The 21,186-nt window shown below is 43.6% G+C and overlaps 3 protein-coding genes across 4 annotated transcripts in view; all 3 read left to right on the top strand.

Moving 5' to 3' along the window:
• The first annotated feature begins 733 nt into the window (after positions 1–733).
• LOC119212888 (FERM domain-containing protein 6-like) lies at positions 734–4,397 on the top strand. The gene is made up of 13 exons (XM_037463740.2): positions 734–1,081; positions 1,412–1,502; positions 1,682–1,761; positions 1,940–1,998; positions 2,104–2,347; positions 2,429–2,584; positions 2,766–2,831; positions 2,906–2,974; positions 3,090–3,264; positions 3,392–3,544; positions 3,713–3,832; positions 3,912–3,934; positions 4,009–4,397. Exons 1-13 carry the CDS (start codon positions 1,013–1,015, stop codon positions 4,048–4,050), a joined length of 1,347 nt encoding a protein of 448 aa, XP_037319637.2. The 5' UTR covers positions 734–1,012; the 3' UTR covers positions 4,051–4,397.
• A 169-nt stretch (positions 4,398–4,566) lies between these two features.
• ghdc (GH3 domain containing) lies at positions 4,567–10,182 on the top strand. Its single transcript, XM_037463738.2, has 11 exons — positions 4,567–4,768; positions 5,167–5,469; positions 6,025–6,221; positions 6,320–6,514; positions 6,619–6,738; positions 6,867–7,164; positions 7,251–7,440; positions 7,682–7,753; positions 7,855–7,988; positions 8,075–8,163; positions 8,312–10,182. Exons 1-11 carry the CDS (start codon positions 4,702–4,704, stop codon positions 8,531–8,533), a joined length of 1,887 nt encoding a protein of 628 aa, XP_037319635.2. The 5' UTR covers positions 4,567–4,701; the 3' UTR covers positions 8,534–10,182.
• LOC119212885 (potassium voltage-gated channel subfamily H member 4-like) overlaps positions 8,506–21,186 on the top strand; it is a 29,539-nt gene continuing 16,858 nt past the window's right edge. Inside the window, exons 1-2 of one of the 2 annotated variants that reach the window (XM_037463736.2) lie at positions 8,506–8,578; positions 20,013–20,246. In XM_037463736.2, the coding sequence (XP_037319633.2) occupies positions 20,117–20,246 (130 nt within the window). In that variant the 5' untranslated portion in view covers positions 8,506–8,578; positions 20,013–20,116. Of the gene's footprint in view, positions 8,579–12,795; positions 13,007–20,012; positions 20,247–21,186 lie in introns of those variants that run through there. The other variant, XM_037463735.2, reaches the window with a different exon arrangement.

Here is a 21,186-nt window from a genome sequence, read left to right as displayed (position 1 = left end):
TGAGACCCCCCCCCCCCCACCAAGATTAAAAAACTACTGCGTACTGTACTGCATGTTTGCTCTGGTCGCCTTTTAATCATCGACATTTCAATGTGAGCTCCACTTAACCGGGAGAAGAGATATGTTTGATTCGTTTACCTCTTGAATGTATCTGTCTCTGAAAAGGTCAATGTGATGTTGTATAGAGTAGGCCATGGTGTCGGTACGCACGTGATGCAGTCCCTCCCAAACTGCTCTGTGGGGATTATTGTTGAGAGTCATTGCTGCGTTAACAGCATCCCTGTACAACCATGTAACTTTGTAGGATAAAAAAAAGCCTGTACCTGGGGAGCAGGTGTCTTTTTAATACACTGTAGTGTTCTCTGGTTGTGTTTTTATTTGTTCGTTTCTTGTGCATGTCAACAAATGGTTGTTTTTGTGTGGGAATCCAAAAGAACACTGTAGATTGTAAATTAAAACAAGAGCAGGTAACTTGTTACTAGAGGAAGAATCACCAGCTACAAAAAATAAAGTGTCATTTTTTTGTTCTTGCTTTCTTCGAGCAAAGCACAATTGGCATTAGACTTTGTTTTTAAATAAATTAATGATAGATTAACAATTGTGTCTTGTTGGTCTTTTTATGGGTTTATTTTTAGTGGGTATAAAGTATATCGGTATAAAGTATTTAAATACTTCAATATGTAGAGTCACACAATAAGTTTGATTTGATACAGACATGTTACTTCGCTCAGATTTCACACTATTGACAACTATTTAATTTCAACACAATTACTTTGAATATGCATAAAAATTACTCAGCTGTGTCCAAAATGTCTCTTAATTTTATAGTTTTGAAGTCTCAACGAAATCTCAACTATCCTCTTAACTCTCCTCCTCGTGTTTTTCACCGGGGAGTTTTACGGCATGACGCGTCACGTCTGGGAGGCAGGGAGGCCGGCTCTCTTCAGTTAGCTCTTTGCAGGACGAGAGGGCGGCGGACGGAGGTCCGGGACCAACCGGAGCTTTTGTGACCATGAGGACGACCCAGAAACGAGTGTGCGTCTTTCTACCAAACGAGCAGAACCTGGACTGTGCCGTCAGGGTGCGTGGCGCCACTGCCTTCTATTGTTTTAATGTATCAGATTGAAAGTGAATATCTTATTCTGCGTTGGTCTCAAGTGAATTACACAATGTACAAATGTGTGTGTGTGTGTGTGTGTAGGGTGGTGGAGAAAGTTTGTAAATGTTCATTTGAACCACCTTACTCTAAGATTGAAGATTTTTCTTCATTACATATTCGGTAAATCCTTCAAATTCTGACTTTTTATTCTGTCTGATACCCGATAGTGAACCAAATATGGACGCCACGAAGCCAAATGTACTGTGACAGCTCCCCTGTACTCGATGTACGTATTCTTGTGTGTGTTTTTAGGCGACAGCCAGAGGCCGCGAGGTGCTGAACTTGGTGTTGAGGCAGCTTGGCGTCAGTGACCTCCAAGTCTTTGGTCTGGCTGTCCTCAGAGGTCAGGAAGCGTCCGTGTGGGAGGTCAAGAGGACATGTTTTCAAATCATTTATTGTGGGACGGTGAAATTTAGGGAGGCTGATGAATGAAAGTACAGGCGCGCCCGCCGAGATAAAGATAACAGTCACCATGTTGTGTTTCCTCCCGAGTTAATTAAAAGTGTGCCTTTCATTCCTCAGACAATGAATACCTCTTTCTCGATATGCAACGAAAGCTGAGCAAGTATTTTGGCAATCTATGGAACAGAGGATCCTTGATGGTGAGTTGTCCTCAGATTTGCTCTTAGCAGTGACCTCATAAAATTGAAAAAGCATTTTATGTTGCCTAATATCAAGGGAGTTTTAATATGAACTAATCTTCCTGTTATGCAATTCCTAATGTGCAGAAATCAAAGCGATCCAGTCTTTTTAAAATAATGATTCTACATTTATTTCCAGGTCCCGTTCATCTTATTTCTGAGAGTGCAGCATTACGTAGAGAGTGGTCGGCTGATATTGTGAGTTGATGTCTCAGCAGCATCTTTTAATGAAGTGGATCCGTGCATGAATCAATTTTCTATCAACATACCGTTTGCTAACAGCACGACCTCTCGTTGTTCAAGGAGCAGCACGGTGCAGCAGCTCTACTTGGCTGAGCTGAGGCGGAAGGTGCTGCGCTCAGAGAGCCACCACCAGGAGGTTTTGTTCTTCCAGCTGGCGGCTTGTGCGCTGCAGGCCGAAGTCGGAGATCTGGAGCACAGAGCGGATGAGGATGAGGATGATGATGATGATGATGATGATGAAGTGGAGGGAAAAGAGAAAAGACACAGACAATACTTTCTTCCTGAAGATTACTTCCCTCCCTGGGTAGAGAAAAAACAAAAGCAGTGTCAGCATTTGGAGCTAACCTACATTTCTGTATGTGTGTAACGCCAGTTCTGTCTTCAGCTGATAAAGCGCCGTGGGCGGGACTTCCTGCTGCAGCACGGCCCGGCTTTACACGTTGAGCTGAGAGGTGTGACTCGTAACCAAGCCGTGCTGCAATTTATAAAGGAGGTCAGCAACCTGCAGGATGGACCGGTCACCTTCTACAGGATGAAACAGGTCTGAATGCAGAGAATTAACCAACCGGAGTGATGCAACTGTCACGAGAAAGGCCGTCAAATGTGAAAGTTGTGAGGCGGTTTCTGAGAGTGTAACTGAGAAAAATGCCTTTTGCCAGCTTTGGCTGCTACAAAGTTTTACTTATTAAACTCTGCTTCTTGGTTTGTTATGTTATGTGCAGGATAAAAAAGAGCTGAGAAGGTGCATCCTTCTGGGTGTGACATTGAAAGGAGTTCATATTTATCAGGTGGGTCTGTTTGGGAGTTTTTTTTTTGAAAATAAACGTTGTTTATTCATTTTACGTGTGACTTTTTGCCCAAGGATTTGGAAGGGAAGCTGTGCTTACTGTATGACTTTTCCTGGGCTGACATCGACCGCCTGACTTTCCAGGTCAGTCCGAAAAAGAAAAAAAACTACACACACACACTAAAGTACACGTTAAATTCACACAGACGTGCATGTCACCACATCCTCTAGCCCTCTCTTCGTCCTTCTTGCCCTGCAGGGCAGTAGGTTTGAAATCGCCGCAGTGGGCTCTCTGTGCCTCCCGAAGCTGGTTTATTACACGCCTTCGGCCTTCCACTCCGAACACGTCATGAGGCACCTTAGCGACAGTCACCGGCTGCACATCAACACCAGAGGAGTGGTCCGCTGCATCCAACAGATGGACGACATGCAGGGTCAGACAGTTAAAACACTTTTAACGAACTGAAAAATATGAAGGAAAACACATATTATGGGACTTTTAAGCCGGTTTCTCTCAAAAACACATCCCAAGGGGCCTTTTTCTTTTTCTCGCTCTTTCAGCCAGTCACTCCTACAGAGAGGCCTACATTTGTGACACGACGCGTTTAGCACACAGACTGCGGAGCAACAGCCCGACGTCGTCCGTGTCCGACTGGAGCGCGGCACCCGAAATCGTCACGGCCCGGTCCAGACAGGAGGAAGATGAGGTCACAGGTCAGGAGCAGAACAAAATATACCCTATTCAACTATACATAATGATGAAGGTGCATATAGGCTTATACTCATCGGATGTCTTTTGACGTTTTTCAAGGTGAATGTTGAAGCTAATAGGGAAAATCAAGGGGACACATTGAACATCTGTGTTTATTTTGACTGTGGCAGAGTTTGAGCTTTGTGTGGACGAACCAGTGGAGTCCTTTGTCGACAACCCAGCTGATTTGGCGTGGCTGACTGAGCTCTCAGTCGATGAACCTGTGGGGTTACCTTCTTCTTATTGGGCAGGTGAGCTCACATAAGCTTGACAGTGTGTCTATTATTTAACGTGCACAAGCTGATGTTTTCTCTGCTCTTTCCTTTTTAGCTGTCGCCGTGGAAATGAAACAGGTGAGCAGACCCCCTCTTTGATTGAACATTTCCAGCACAGCCCGACATCAAAGGTGTCTCTGATCTTTGTGCAGGTTGTGCAGGGGAGAGCTGATGAAGGGGTTCCTGTCGACTAACGCACAGCCATTGGCAAAGGGGAGTCATTACAAGCTCAGGATAAGATCCCGAATCGAGATTTATAATAAAGAATTGTTAACTCTTATTCTCAAAGTAGTTTGGGGGTAAAACTAAATAACATGCTCTTGAAATAATGGGAATAGGAAAATTTAAGAATTTGCAAATGTCATGCCTCAAGTCTCTGAAATATATATACATTTCTGGAAAAATTATTTATAGAAACAATAAAATAAGAGTATCAATTATGTAAATAATGAATTCAAATAAATATGTTTTTGTTAAAGCATGACAATATTGTGGTGTGTTCAGTACAGTAACATACACGTACATAGGTCGATAATAATATTGACCTATGTACGTGGTGAAATGTCATTAGGGAATCAGTGAAATTGTGTGTTTTATATTTTCTTTCAATTGCATATTTGCGATTTACAATAATTATGTACGACTAAATTAGAGCCAACATGTATATGACGTCACAATATAGTCAGCCAATCAGCGCTGCGGACTGCGACCAAAACACGGAAGTAGTTAAAAGGGCTACGAAACCAAAGTTCAAGCTCTTCTGTTGTCCGAAAAATGTCACATACAGGTTTATTCACGTGAACAGTTAAACACACCGAAATATTAGGTCACGTAATTTGCCGAATATGTCTTTCTCTTTGGTTTGCATTGCGGTGGTATCGTTTGTTCTCGCCATCCTCGGGCACATCTTGGGTAAGTAGCTGTGATGGAGTACTTGATGAGTTGGCCGCCTTAAAATACGATTAATCAATTATTGCTAACCTGGTGGAAAGACTAGACTAGATCAACTACATTTAGAAGTGTTACTAGATTACAAACAACCCACAGGAATCAGACGTAACATCTTACAGATTAACGTTAATAGCATCTAACGTTAACACACACGCGGCTAGGGTTAGCTAACTTAATTAACAAATGGTAACCATTCAGTGCCATAGCTCAACGAAAACCATTCAAATGTGTAGCCAAAGTAATGTATTACAAGTTGAAAAACTAGCTAAACCGTGATGGTGCAAAGTCGGCAAACAGCACCCCCACGCGGCTCATTTTCCTCTTCCGTTTCTTTCGTAACACCGGCCCGTCGGCCACAGTGATGCCGCCTTCACTGCCCTGCGTCCTCGGCGGCACCGTCGGCGTGTGCTCCCTGGCCGGCATGGCGCTCGTCTGGAGGGACGTGAGTTCGAGGATGAAGGGCGAGGGCCGGACGCCGGGCAGTCTGCTGAGCCAGTACCTGGCGGTGAAGGGGGTCGGCTGGCTCGGCCGGCGGCAGAGAAAGAACCTCGAAGCCGATACTCTCGACGTGAAACGAGTCCAGGAGCAGACGCTGCTGATGCGCCTGCGCAAAACCGCAGACACAAGTTATGGAAGACAGTATGACTTCAACTCCATTAAAGGTGAGACAAGAATGAGATAGTCGTCATGCAAGGATTTGGTCTTTTTGTTGTTGTTGTTGTTTTTGTTTTCATGTTAGGCCCAAGTGGGACGACTTAAGTCCAGCTGTGATGTAACGTTATGTGTTGTGTCTGCATATATAATAACACACTTTATATTATATTATATATTAAGTATTTTAGTGTTTTAGTCGAAATAATTAAAAAAAATAAGAATAAAATAACAATGGTTCATAATAATAATAAAAATGAAGTTCAAATAACATTTTCGGAAAATACCAATAAATTATAAATGCCAATATTCTTAGGTGACAGAGTGAAAAAAGGTGTAGTCAAGTAAAATTATGTGTTAGAGTTGCAAGACAAAGCTGTGAGTTAAATCCCAATTTAATTCATTTTAATTTAATTAAGCAAGGTCATTTTTTGCTTTTGGACACAGTTTGATAAATAGCCCTTGAATTAAAGGACTCTTGCTTTCTCTTTTAAAATATGTAGATTTCAAAATAATAACGACAAATTGGTTGATTAAAGTTTTCACGCCGTCCTTTGCTTTTTCAGACAGTGCTGGCTACCGGGCGCGTCACCCCATCACCACATACGAGCATTACCGCGAGCTCATCGGACGCATCGCGGCAGGAGAGGAGAATGTGATCATTCCCGGGAAACCGCTGATCCTGGCCATGACCTCTGGGACGTCAGGACCTAGCGCCATGCTGCTCAGCACCAAGGACACCAACACAGAGTTCTTCCTGCAGGTGAGGCCTGATGATGATGATGATGATGTATTGGCCAAGCTGCAGCTTGTGTTGTTCTGCAAATCAAGCTATTATATTTATTTGCGTATTTTCGGCAGGGAGTGGCTGTGTGTTTGGAGGCCATGGGAAGAGCATTTCCTGCAACAGACAGCCTTCAGCGCACCACCAAGTTTTTCTACTCTCCCACGTTTCGCCAATCAGAGGCCGGTATTCCCATCGGACCGAACTCCTCCACCCCAGCCTCCTCCCGCCATATGCTTAACCTCTACACCACCCCAGCAGCCGCATTTGAGGTGACGGTCAACATGGGTTTCCCCTCATTATCTTGCCATGTAGGATTTTTGCTGTTAAGAATCTTTCATGTTGATCAATTTTTAAGAATTGCCCTCCCCTTCAGGTTCCCAGTGAGAAGGACACCCTGTACTTGCATCTCCTGTTTGCTCTAAAAGATCCCAGCGTGGGAACACTGGAATCCAACTTCGCTTCGACAGTCTTCTATGCTTTCAGTGCTTTACAGGTACAGAATAAATCATGTCATGATTTGTTTTACAGATAGAAAATGAAAATCCATTCAGAAAATATAAATTTTTGTTTGATAAAGGATTAGAAAAGTAATTTCGATCCCACCTCATCTCTGTCCTGCAGGATCGCTGGCAGGAGCTTGTGGAGGACATAGAACAAGGGAAGGTTAGCAGCGCTCTGGCTCTGGAGGCCAAAGTGAGATCCAGGCTGGAGGCTCTGATGAAGCCAGACCCAGACAGGGCCGCTCAGCTCCGGGCCCACTTCCAGGAGGGTTTCCGTGGGATCGCCAAGCGGCTTTGGCCCCACCTCCACCTGGTGCTGGCAGTGGACTCTGGCTCCAATCAGATCTATGGGGAAATGTTGAGGGAGAACTACTGCCACGGAGTGCCTTTCTATTCTCCTTTCTACGCTGCCACTGAAGGTACGAGCCTGATTCCAGCAGCCGCTGTGTAACTGAAAGATTTGTTCCATCTTTTTTATTACCATTGTATGTATGGGCCCCTGCAGGTCTGATAGGGGTGAACCTGTGGCCCCAGGAGCCACATAGGCGCTACATGCTGTGTCCTCGGTCAATGTTCTGCGAGTTCCTGCCAGAGAGGAGCCTGGAGGAGGAGACGCCTCCCACGCTCCCGATGGAGGAGGTGAAGGAAGGAGAAAGCTATGAGCTCGTTATCACAAACGCCTCAGGACTCTTCAGGTCTGATTTTATTTACAACCTAAAATGATCTAATGATGAATGAAATGCCATAGGAAGGGGGATATAATATTCTCATTCCTTTGTGTCGTTGTTGCTGTGTAATATCTAGATTCATGCTGAGACTAGCTTCCCATTAATATGGAAATATGCTCAGAACAACAATCAAAGGTTGAACTTATTTCACAAAATCTGTTGTATTAGGAAATCTGGATAAACAACGCTGTCCTTTGCTGGGTTACAGATATCGCCTCGGAGACATCGTGAAAGTAGTTGGGTTTCACAACCAGTGTCCCATCGTTGAGTTTCAGTACAGGTACGTTTTGTCCCTGTTCTCACGTCCTGCTGAATGTGGCGTACGGTACGTCCGTTCCTGACGATTTCTTCACAAAACAACGATATGCGTTCTCTCGTCAGACGGGGTCAGATGTTGAGCGTTCGAGGGGAGAAGGTGTCCGAGGCGTTGTTCCTTAATGCTCTGAAGAGAGCGGTTGCTCAGTGGGCGGGAGCTCAGCTGGTGGACTACTGCTGCGCCGAGAGCGGCATCATGGGTAAGACGTTGACCGAATTTTAGGATCTGACATCTGTGTGTGGGAAGTGGTTATTCTACTAATGTTACCTTACGGTGTTTGTGTAGGAGATTCCATAGGAGGCTCAGATCCTCACTACCAGGTGTTCATAGAGCTGAAAGGTGTGAGAAACCTCACAGAGGAACAAAGATACAAGGTAAGACTTGTGTGACATACCTATTGACATACTTTTTTTTTTTTTTTAATGAAATCGATTGCCAATCATCATCTTCCTCGGTGACATCGTGTCTCTCTCTCTCTCTCTCTCTCTCTCTGTCTGTCTCTCTCTCTCTCTTTCTGTCCAGTTGGACGTCTGTCTTCAGCAGGACTCTGCTGTCTACAAGTCCTTTCGGGTCAAAGGCAGCATCGGACCGATGAGGGTGCAGCTGGTGGCCGAGGGTGCGTTCAAGGAACTCCGCAAGCACATGATGGCATTCTCCAACACTTCGCCGAACACCTTCAAAATGCACCGAGTGCTGCGCAGGAAAGAATACGCTGAATTCCTGCTGGGGAAAACTGTTTCCTGAAACGTCCCATTTTTGGAGAAAGAGACAAAGCTTGTGGACTCTGTGGTGAGCGCTGACCAAACTAAATGTCTCCAGTTCTTTTTTTATCTACTGCTCATGAAGGAGTTGAGTTATTGTGTCGTTTTGGAACTCTACGACACACAAATCTAACTTCATGTTTGAGCAATGCTCATTCGACAAATGTGCTTTCTATTAAAGTGTTTATTGAGCTTTTACCCTAGTTTTGTTGTACAAAATGTTAGAGGACGTTGTCTGGCATCTCAAATGCAACAGAGAAAAGTATCCAACCATCTGATTCATAGACTACTTATCAATTGTTGTGCTCCGTTTAGCTAAATCTGGACACAAGTTGTGTCTCTGTTTTTTTTTTCTTCTTCTAATCATACACTCGATTCAATTTGTAGTTCCAGTTAGTCATGATACATGCTTGAGACCTTTGTCTCCTCAATTGCCATTTAATCTCAGCAAGCCCCCCCCCCCCATATCTGCTCTTTTTTCGAGTCTTTTAATGAAAAGCTGAATTGTTTTCCTTGTGTCTTGCATTCTCTTGATTTAAACCAGACCTGTGTCTGGACTTTACCACCACTAGGGGGGGATAGTCGTTTATGTAAGACTTCTGCAATATCTGTTACTAATGCTACTGCTACTGCAGGGATTATTGTTTTCATTTGAAACAGTGGATTCTTGGTGATGACCCTGACGTCTAGTGGCTACATCTTGATTACTGGTCTCTTGGTGTAAGTCAGAACATATAAAACCACATGCTACAAGTGCTCACAAGATGTTGAGAGAGTAGAGACTTGAACTGTCTCCAGGATCATTATTGCATTTCCAGAAAATGATCCAAGCAGAATACTGAACAAACCTGCGACAGAGATCACCCTCTTAACTTTCTAGGTGTTGTTGAATGCCACGCTTTTCACGTCTCCCTCTTCACAAAATGGGCTAATATTTTTAGTGATGTCCCATTTCAGTAGAGATTTGTCGCTACTTGCACTTTTATTTTGGCTTCAAAGTGAGATCAGGTCAAAAAGGACCCAAATAGGCCTTTTCGTGAAATGGAGACTCGAGGGAACAGAGGATGAGATGTTTTTCTCGAGGTATCAAACAATGAAACGGTAATGTTCGTTAGCCGGAGACGAGAAGTCTCTTCATCTTCTCATAAAGCTGTGAAAGGCATGGTTATCTTGGCCTCCTTAAAGTCCAAGTACCAGAAGCTTAATATTCGGCAAATAATATTTAGGTTTTTATTAATCAACAAAAAAGTAACTAGTGTAAAAAAAAAATCAAGGATTTTTTTCTCTATTTTTCACTGTTGCCAGTCAACCAGACTGAAATAACTGCCCCTTGCAAACACATAATCAGGCATATATATGCATTGCTAAGCTAATTTGTAGGTTGCTAGCTGCAATTTGATATTTTCAACTATTGCATTAAGAACAGAGATTTATCATCCACACAAAAAACTAAAGCTATATATAGAGTGAAGAGTACATTTGTTTTAAATGCTTTTATTGTGAAACATTTCATTCTTAAAAAGCTTTCAAACGTGTGACTTCCTGCTTTTTTAAATTGTGCCTTATTAGTCGGTTTAATATAATGACGTCACGGTGGGTAAACATATTTTTTTCATCCATGATCTCGCTATGTATTTGTTCATTCGTGACAGATTCGCCCTCTCTCTCCGATTGGTGTTGAGTGAAATAGTGTGTGTCCTGTCATCCTCGAGGATTTACGCACATCTGCTTCAGTCGCAAGTTAATTCAATGTAAACAGCCGACATTTGAAAATGACAGGCGGGATTTCTCAATGGGTTTGCTGAGGGATGGAGGATGTGTTTGATTGAGAGAGGAGATGTTGCCTGTTGAGTGAATGATGCCGAATGCAGGGCTTATCTTTTTTTACAGCTTAAATCGGGATTATAGCTGCAGATCTTCATTGACGTTTAAAGCGGTAAACAAGAGTCCTTTTCAGTTCCTTTACAATAGAACAAACAATTAGATTCAACTCTTTTTTTAAAAACATTTTTAAAGCACCCACAACAAAAACATCTGCGAGGCGGCAGAGCTGAGGACTGTGGGTAATGTCGTTCGGATCGTATTTCACCTGGCCGTCTGTGCGTCACTCTCTCGTATTAGACTAGTAGATAGCATGTTTAATGGATTAGCCTCTTTATTAGCGACAAGCAGAGATGGATGAACTACAGGGAGAGAAGCCATTAAAAATAAATAGCTGCGATGAGCTGCCAGGGCTTGCATAGACCCGAGATGGGGAACATTACTTTCTTTTAGTCTGGTCTGTCTTTATCTCTTTGTTCTCCAAATGCTCACCTTTGCTGCCAGATGGATGGGTGAATTGTGGGGTTTTTTAAATCATATTTTCTCTCCACCACGCTGTGGTGAAATGGATCGGACTCAACACATGCACACATGTTGTTCCAGCCGCTTTTCATACAACGAATAACTACATGTACAGTCGCTGTTACCCCCCCAAAGATTACAAACTTCATTTCTGGCTTGAGGAAGCGCCCACGCAGCAGCTGAATCTGCTCAAGTTTTCCCAGTTTAACGACGCCCCCACAAGAAACTTTTGTATTTTTTTTCCTTATCTCATTTCTTTTTGTTTATTCGGCGACCTCATTTGCATACAGCCTCATTTGATGGATGGTCTCTGAGATATATTGTGATTTCTTTTTTTTCTTTTTTTTAGCAGGCATAGAAAGACTTAAAATATCAAACCCATGATGTTAAAAACCCAGCAATTAGATTGACTATCATGTTAATTATAAATGAGGGTGCTGATTGGTCTAAATAAAGCTTCAATATGAGAGATTGTCGTTGGTAGGGAATAATTCAGTTAAACTCACTCCCATCTACTGAAAATGTCTTATTGTCCACTTTAAAATGAACAGAATCACCTGAGTCTTCTGCTCATTTTCTAAAACCTTCTGCAAATTTGAAAATGGACAAATCATCTATTTTAAACTGGGTAAAACAGATTTAAAAAACATCCTCTAAATGATCAGGTTTATTTAATTGTACTTACATTGTAAAATATCTAAAATACAATTTGAGGAATGAATTTAATCAATAATAGCATAATCCTCCTCCTGACTACTAATACGACAAACAATTGTTTACGTTGCGACACAATCTAGCCAAGTTTAAGAGCTAAGAGGCGAGTTTGGTGTGTTTAGCACCAAGTCCTCATGAAAAACATCTCCAGGCTTATCGCTTTAATCCGCTCTTAGCGGCTTTTATCCTCGAGCCTTAATTCTCTCATGAGGACACTGAAGGGGCTGGCAGGGCGACCGTGACCAGCACCATCCAGCCCATGGGGGGGAAAAAAAAAGATGACTCTAGGAATGGTATTTTTTAGGGCTGCAGTCCAAGACTAAATATTTCATTTCCCTACACACACACTTTCAGAATGTCCCCTGAGTCAGACATGACACAGGAGCACAATGCCACAAAGTCCAAAGTGAATACAATAGCCTGCATGGAGCGACATGCAGGTAATCCATCTTTCCTTGATTTCCAGACGTGCCCACAAAAGCCATGTGCCAATAGTAGCACTATGGGGTGTAATGGTGCTGTCACCCGCTCCAAAAGCATCCTCTCTACCTCTGTTCTTAACCTCCGCTCCTTCTCCCTCCCTCTCTCCCTCTCTCTCGCTCTATACCCCCCCGCCACTGATGAAAACTGGTCCCCACAGAGGATACCAGGATCTCATTGGCTGGGGCATCACAGGAGTGGATGGGAGCAGGAGCAAGAGAGAGCGAGAGTGAGAGAGAGAGAGAGAGAGAGCGAGATAGAGAGAAAGCTCAAGAAGATGCAACTACTCTGGCACGGCATCTTGATAGAGCTCCGAGCTAAGGGAAGCAAGTTTTAGACTCGTGCACTGTCAAATTTTTTTTTGTCCTGCATATTCCGGGTCCTCCTACAGATGGAAGAAGCCGTGGACTCGCTCCACGTTGCTGCTCTAATGAGCCCACGGGCTGAAACGCGCAGACGAGCAACAGCTGGGCTGACTGACGTGAAGCTCTTTGGATCTCAGCGTCACCTGGACTCGGTCTCTCCTCGCTGACTGAGCCCTCGCCGCCCATCGCCGTTCTTCATTCCCACTCGCCGAAGGCAGCCACACCTGGAGCCCTCTGCGTCGTTGGATTGAGCCAATCAAGTCTTCCCGACCGCCTACCATTCTTGTCTTTGGGAGGCGGGTGGTGGCTTTCCCCCCCCCCCCCTCTCCCCCCGGTAGATGTGTGTCCCCGGCGGCACTGGACTGCCACCCCCGAAGCATCTCCTGCGCCCGGCCTGGAGCCCCCGGAAGCCACCTGCCGCGCCGCCGGGATGGTGTGACCTCCAGCCAGCTGTTGGCGGTCCCACATCTGGGTCAAGATGCCAGTGATGAAGGGCCTCCTGGCCCCACAGAACACCTTTCTGGACACCATCGCCACGCGCTTCGATGGCACCCGTAAGTGCAACGGAAACCTCTGAGGCCACGTCGCTTTGCTTACTTGTGGTTTTGCACTCAACTTACTGCTGTTTCAAATGAAGGACATTTTGGGGCGTCCAGGTGGCTTAGTGGTTTCTTTTGCTGCCTGGTTTGAGTTTGACTAAAGGCAGCGTGTTGTCTCCCCTCATCTTAATAATAACAAAAGCATTCGGGGGCTTTCAGCTTGCTTTGTGTTTTCTCTGCTAGAAAAGAAAGAATTTCCCTACTTGAACATCAGCGAGATGCACTTGTTCTCGGGTGGGTCTGTGCGCTGTACCTGAGCCGCAGCACCCCCTGACTGAAGCCACATACGTTGAGCGGATGCAGAAGTTGTCTTTTTTGCAGGAGGACGAACCAAAAATTCCCCTCCAGAAACCCTGTTGCGGCTTCACATTTGTTTCGCCCAGCTAGCCCCCAACTAGCCACTGTGAGCGGCGCCTCTTCTGCTCAACTTGTGTCTCTTGTTTTGCACATTGCGCCGCCTCGGGGGAGGCGGCGGCGCGTTGTAAATAAATACCACGGGGACGTCTGTGTTTTGTTCGCTTCTCGGTTCAGCCTGCATGCTCTCTGCTCTTCCTCGTAGCTGCGTGAACTAACGCCTCGCAGTCGTGCTCCAAGATGGGGGGGGGGAGGAAACACAGTGAAATGAGAGACATTACAGCGTAATTGACGTGTAGGGTATGCGATTAAAGCTTTGACTTGTGGGTGAGGCATTCTAATGAGGTGTTAAGTGATCTCTCGGGAGCTTAAAACACATGTTGCCAATCAGGAAAAAAAATGGCTGCTCTTCAAAATACAAATGAAAGAGAAGAGGGTTTGTGAAATATAGAGCCGGCAAAGAAGCAAACCGACAGGTGACGTGGGGCCAGGCCAACGTGTTGCACCTGACCTTCTGAAGGGTCTGTCAGCTTAACATGGACTCCCCGACTGCACAGGGCCGCTCTGTGGTTAAACATGATGTGTTTTTGAGTGTGTAGCCTCGCAGAGCAATCGTTTTCTCTTCTGTTGTTATGCTTATTCCTCATTGACGGCAAAGTGTAGAAACAGTCAGAGCTGAAGTGCCTCAGGACTCTTTCTCTCGCTCGCGTTGTGGTATTTTAACCCTCAAAATCAGCAGTTCAAGAATGACGGCAAATCGGCATCGACCTTTCAGTAAATTTCAAAATTCAAGTGTTTATTCTCTCTCCTTAGTTGGACTTCTGATAATAAACCAAATAATGGCCGAGGTGAAAACATTTTGGCGGCAGTGGGACACGCCTCCTTGCAACTACGTGCCAGATTTCGTCACCTTCAGGCCAATCTCGAAGCCGATCGCGGGGCAGTGGCTCCAAGAAGAGTGGCAGAGCGCCCACTGCCTGGAATAGCTTCCTTCCTGTTGCCGGGGCGACAAGGTCCCGCCACTTGACATTGATGATGCTTGAACACTTTGGTCTTTGAGAAGATGATGGTCCGCTAAAGAGAAAACACTTGAACTTGCTTTCTAAATCAAGGACTTTTAGAATGCAGCTGGTCTCTTGTTTTGGAAAGAAGCTGCTTAAAACAAGTGGCATTGTGGGTCGTGCAGCTGCGATCTCGTTTCAGCGTCTCTGTCCTCAACCTGCTTTAGTTCAAGGTGGTTTACCACTTTGGATGGGAAAGCAATCTGGCTCTGTGTACAATCCTAAAACCTTTTTATAGTCACGAGATGGTGTTTGTTAAAGTTTACTTCACTCAAGATAAATTGCCCTGCTTGTCGCTTTGCTTGAATGATTTATTCGTCACTCAAAGACTGTTTTCAGGTTCATCTGTTGAAGGAGTGGACGTTTCTCTTTGAGGGATCAGGTGTAGCTAGACGAGCAGGACTACTCCCCTAAGCCAATCCCCATTCATTACATTTTTTTGTGTGGTCTCTAACGCATTAAAACAAAATGTACCGAATTAATTCAAAAGCTTTTACAGATAATACATAACAAACCTGATGCTTCTTTCACTATTTCTAATTGGTTGAGAATCAAAAGAAAGCAAACTGCTGACTATCTAATGTGTCACTCCAACATTAACCTTGCCTAGTCGTCTCTTTACTGTACAATTCATATTAGACTAGATTATTCATGTAAACCATCATTATCCTTTTGCATTTATCTATTTTACGTGTCCTTATCATAATTACTTCCCTAATACAAAACAAGACACTAATCTCTTGAACAAATAATAGAGCACTTGAAGTTTAAAAAACCCTCCCAGCCCGTCTCTATTGTGCAGGTTGTACTCCACATTTTCATGCCGTTACAGGGTTTCAGTGTAATTTCTGTACTCTGTGGCTCTGAGGGAAAATGGTCCATACTCACAAAATGTTAATTGTACTGTGCTCAACTTTGGGAACAACCTTTAGGGACCTGAAAGCCATGTCACATTGGTTTTAATTTAACCGATCCTGCACTAAGAAAATGTACATCATATAGACCTCTCACTATAAGCCAAATGTCAGGTTGGGTTAAGTCACTAACCCGAGCACAACGCCGGACTCATTGCTCATGGCAATGTCAGCAGTCCTTGTTCCCCAAGGATCAGCGTGCATGTGTGTCTGTGTGTGTGAGCCCGGGCTTAGTTATTGTACTATACGCTGACCCTATACGATGTGTCCGTATGGTTGTGGGTCAATAATAGCCCCATGGGGTAATCCCCGGATGTTCTGTGGTGGAAGGGGGTGTCGTCTAACAGGCGAAAAACTTCAACATTGCAGTTTTCCATGCGCATCGCTACTGCTGAGCTGTGCTGTGTAGTTGGTTTCAGCGTTACAGCATAAAGGCCTGTCCTTTACACCCATCGCCATCTCCCCCGGCTCCTTTACACAACCTCCCCGCTGGAGTTCTCACACTGACAAGCAGCGCTCGCCCCCTCTGGGGCAGCGTAACCACAGGGGCAGCTGCAGGCAGAGATAAGAACTGGCTTTATTTCCCCCTCTTAACACTTTTTTTGTTAAAAGGCGAGCGAGGACTGTCAGATTGAACCTTATGGAGCTCATTGTTAGCCAGCTGATGAATGGATCTTCACGAGCAGCTGCAAAGGGCCAGAACACCGCAGACAGTAACACGAGGATAGCTGAATTACTGCTTCTTTATAGTTTGGGTTGATTTGGCATTGTCAAAGTGTTTAATTGATACAGTAGAGATCCTTCAGTAACATGTTTTTTTTTTTCTACCTGGCTCCTCCTGAATATTTGTTCTTGAGTAAGACACGGAAATCTAAATCTGCTCCTGCACCTTCCGTGGGAGCACCGCCTCAATCGGTGTGTGAATGTAGGTGTGAGTGGGTATGCGGCTTTGTAGAGCCCTTTGCACCATTCTCAGAATAAAGCCACGCCGTGAATGCAGCCCGTGTGGCTTCTTTTGTGATTCCGACCGGTATAGCACAGATCCCGATTATTTGGCCCCGATGTTGCCAATTTCAAAATATGCATTGAATGATTTCCTCAACCCATTGCCTGCGAGTCCTCTCCTTGCACTCCAACTCATCTGCACCAGTAAGTAATGAAGTGCTTCTCTGTGGTAATTAGCTGTTGAGTCAGTGGCCAAGGCTCATGGGCTTCATCTGTCTCACGGAGGAACTCGTGCCACATGGACGCGATGCATGCTGCTTGCTCTCAGTAGTAGCATGTAGCAGCATCCCGTCAGATTACAGTTGTAGCAAGTCAGCACAGATGTGTAATTAAGGAAGCTGGTGCAGTGGAGCAGCCACTCAAAGCAATATCCCTGAGGGGATTACAGCCTCAGAATTGAGGCTCTGTCACAATCTCTCACACACACACACACACACACTCATAGAAGCAGTTTATCAAGAGGGATCCATGTGGGCAGCGGACTGCTTGCTTACAAAGTCGGCAGAGAAGAAATAAGTATGCTTTTGTTGAAGCTGAAGTGAAAGCATTGACCTTTTTGAGAGATGAGATCAGAGGAGTTCCATATAAAATGAATCATTCAGGAACAGCTCATTCATCAATTTAAAATCCTAAACTCTACCCATAAAGAAAATGATATAAAAGGAACTAAATGTACCACATGCAGCACATTTCTGAAAATATGTTAACTGTACAAAGAACCTGAACTACTTTTTGGGAACATTCTTGTCGAGAGTTGTTGAATAGATTGATATTGTGTTTTTATGGTGTATAATTAGCTGGAGCCGGCTGCAGGTTAGCTTAGCATAGCACAAAGACAAGAGAGAAAACTGACTTGGGAGCTAATTTCCATCAGCACCTGTTTTTGCTCTTTGAAACTAGAACAGGCGGTTTTTCTACAGATCATTAAACAAGATGTAGATGACAAGTTGCTGGTTGCAGCTATTTTCAGTACCATGCAAACAACAAGAGCAAATACATGTTAAACCAATGCTTTAAATGTATTTTATCCAAACAAAATCCTTACCCTACTGGTTTTTAAACCTTAAGTTCCCCAACTTTTAATCATGCAGATTGTATTTATGACTGATCAAATTCACAGTGTGAAGCAGCATTTTGCATTACTTCTATACATACGTAGCACAAAAGTTATTTCCCAAATGTGTTGGTTTTAAACACATCCTTACAAAGTGATTTACGACTACACCTGCCCTTGACCTACTTGAAGGACTGCTTTAGGGATGCTCGGCAGAGATGCACCTATTCTTAGGTAAACATTACATAAACCCCAGATGAATGTGGTTGCTTTCCAACACTTCCTGCCTCTCTGAGTTTGGGTGTTTGAAATGTATTGAACATGAAAAAAATGTTAGCTTCCCCTCTTGAAAAGGGAAGCTAACATATCGTGCTCAGTAATAGTTTCCAGGGCGATGTTCTTTTTATTTTTTTATTTGAAAAGGCAGAGATGGTGTCCCAAAAGAGTATGTTCATGTACAACACATTTAAAAAAAAAAAAAGAATTGTCACTTTGTAGTCTTGCGTCATGACAACAATAATATAATAATATACACACAAAGATCTACAGCAGATGTATGGAGCAGAAATGTTCCGGTTTCTCCATTTCAAAGTCTGGGGAACAGCAAATGTAGCAAAGCATTGCATGGGCATTAAGCCTCCTCTGTTTGTTGATAGATCAGACTAATGCCTGTCTCTTTCTATAATTCCACAGTGACAGTTTAGCTGCTGCTCACTGCACATCCCGGAAAGGTTGTCACCGCTCAGAAAAGACGTCCCCTATGGACCGCTTTCTGCTCAGCCTGGCCAATTAAAAGCGGCGGATTGTGGAAAGCGCCGCAGCAGCTGCTTAATATCGCTCCTTCTTAGGCTCGCTCTCCGTGGAATCAGGTGAATTCACACTATACGTGTGCGCCTTCTCTGCTCGGCAGTCAGAAAATCTGGAGTCTTATGTTTTCAGCGGAAATAAGTCTGCTACTGCGCGGTGGAGTTTGATGCCTCAATGCTGATTTTTTTGAATAATTAGCACAGAAAAATCCACACAAAAGTGATGTACACGTCTTAAATATACATAAACCGTTAAAAACTTTACCAAAATGACTATTGAAAAGTCAGTTGTAACAGTCGGTTAGTAATAAACCGATGTTAGTCTGTGTATCTTTTCCATTCATTATATACTGAACACTTGATTAAATGCAACTCCGCTAATAGTAGGCTTCTGTGAAAGCTCCTTCCACAGGTAGCTTTGGTATCTAGTCTAATAAAGAAGCCTCACTGTAGCAAAATTATTAAGGTCACAAGCGTCTATCAACCGAGGGAAAATGTAACGTTAAACTATACTCTCCACCAGGGTTAGTATTCTTGTGTGTGTGTGCAGAACAAATGCCCTTCTGCCCGAGGTAACGGGGACGAAATGCCAGAAAGACGCCTGGTGCTGCTGGAGAACTGTCCATGGTGCTGAAAGCAAGACGAGAAACAACGAAGAGCCAAAGCTAATGTGCTTTGGTGCTGAGTGAACAGCTCATGCGGAGCGCAAATATCCACATGTGATCCATGCGATGTGAAAGCCTGCACACTATACGCATTTTTTATATGTCGCCGAATTCATTTAGACGTGTGGATTTGGCTTTTTTTGGAGGCGAAATGCATTTTTCCATTTCATTTAAGTACTTAGATGTGGGGAGCAAGGGACACTCACAATATTGCAATGTTTTGTTGGTTCTTGTGATTAGGTTCAGTCTGTACGAAGGTCTGACTAAAAATATAATATTAAACCATTTATGTAAGCTTTATATTTGCAGTGTGTGGTTTAGTTTGAAATAGGAGATTTTTAGAAGTTGGATAAAAAATGTATCGATTTATTCATTTTTACGTGTATCCAGTTAGTTTAATGCATTTTATTTGAACGGTTTGAACTCTCGACAATCAATTTAACGGTACAGTCATAATCCCTTCATACCAGTCGGGTGGAGAGAGGGTTGTGTGCCAACACATGTTACTATTAAAGGTGTATAGATAAACAGGAAAAGAAAAATACAAGCCCATTTGACCAGACTTAATATCTGGGAACGATTGAAATGTCCTTGCAGAAAAATAGTACAACAAATAGTGTGTTTTCTGTGTCTGTTTTCCTGCATTATCAGAATTACTAAAAAAATTGATTTATTTATTGATTCATTTACCTTCTTATGCGATACAATCATATTTTTTCATTTGAAGCTGCGGGTCTTTTAGAACATCACTAACCTTTGTGCTCTTGTTGAACTCCAGTCAGCGGTTTTCGTATCTTGCAGCCCAGGAGCTACTTTCTTCAACCGAGCAGACGTTGACTGCTCGGGGAAATTAATTCTGCCAGAGATTGATTCCACACCAAAGTCTGATTCATGTTTACTTTGAACCTGTAAACTGGTGTTGAAGTTAACCTGCAAAGCTTTCAAATACGTTCAAGAGCTAGACAGACTTTGATTTCTGTGCAATGAACAAATATGCAACAAACCTCAGAAAATGTTGGCCTTGAACTTCCTCTCACCCATTTTTCTTTCCACCTCCATGATGCTTTATTCCTTCTAACACCTTTCCATGTCCTTCCCACAGACAGTAATTTCCTGTTGGGTAACGCTCAGGGCCACCGCGGCTACCCCATCGTCTACTGCTCCGACGCCTTCTGCGAACTCACCGGCTTCACCAGGACCGAGGTGATGCAGAAGAACTGCAGCTGCCGCTTCCTGTACGGCGCCGACACCAGCGAGCACGTGGCCCACCAGATGGAGAAGGCCCTCGAGGGCCGGGAGGAGTACCAGGCCGAGGTCCACTTCTACAAGAAGAACGGTGGGTGCGCGGTGAAGAGGATCAGATGGGGACAGCCTAAATGAATGAATCTCCACAGGGATCCAGAATGTTTGAATATCGCAGGTCAGCTGTGCAGTACATTGTCTTTGCACAGACTGAAGTGTTAAGTCGTATTAATAGGAATGCAAATGGTGCTTGGAGAGAACGTATGGGATGGAAGAAAAAGCCTAAAGCTAGTGTTGAATGCATATTTCCAAAGCCAATTATTCTGGAGTTTATAATGTGGAAAATAAGTGACAAGTACTGGTTATAGCATCTCCGCGTGTACATTTGTTGGTCTCAATCCTCTCCTCCCGACTCCAAGCTAATCCTTCTAACGGCCTTCTGCTCGACACACGATGTCATGCATGAAAGAGAACATACAACACTGTCTAAGCCCCTCCGATCGGCACACAGGATTATGTTCCCGAACCTGCAGCCTCAAAGTGTGTGAACCGCTAATTATGCTGACGGATTATCAAATGTCTTCCATAGGTGAAAAAAAAAAAAAAAGCCCTTTCTTGTCAGCTTCTCGTTTTTCAAAGGACAGTAAAGAAGTAACAGCAAGGCAAAAGATAATTTGATGATGTTTTAAACACAAGAATGATAGAAAAGATTTTTAAAAAGATTACAAAGTTAGTGAAAATGAAAGAGAATCAAGTATATGTGTTTTACTTGTCCAGTGTTAGCAGGATTTTCATGAAGTCGGACACTAAGGAAGTCTTTAGATTACATCTTGCATTGGATATTATATGGATTTAAGTATACTCAGTCAAGTATTAGAAGTCAATGTATGATAATGATATTACAATTTACAGTATTATACATAATATAATAGATGTTTTCTCGTGCATTTATTATAAACAAGAATTTCTTTCTGTTGTCGTTGGTTGATGTTGAGCTAATCAGACAATTCCATTATTTTTATTTTCGAATTATT

The sequence above is a fragment of the Pungitius pungitius genome, chromosome 21, assembly GCF_949316345.1.
Source record: "Pungitius pungitius chromosome 21, fPunPun2.1, whole genome shotgun sequence".
In the NCBI taxonomy this organism is placed as follows: Eukaryota; Metazoa; Chordata; class Actinopteri; order Perciformes; family Gasterosteidae; genus Pungitius; species Pungitius pungitius.
This window is presented reverse-complemented; position numbering and strand designations above follow the sequence as displayed.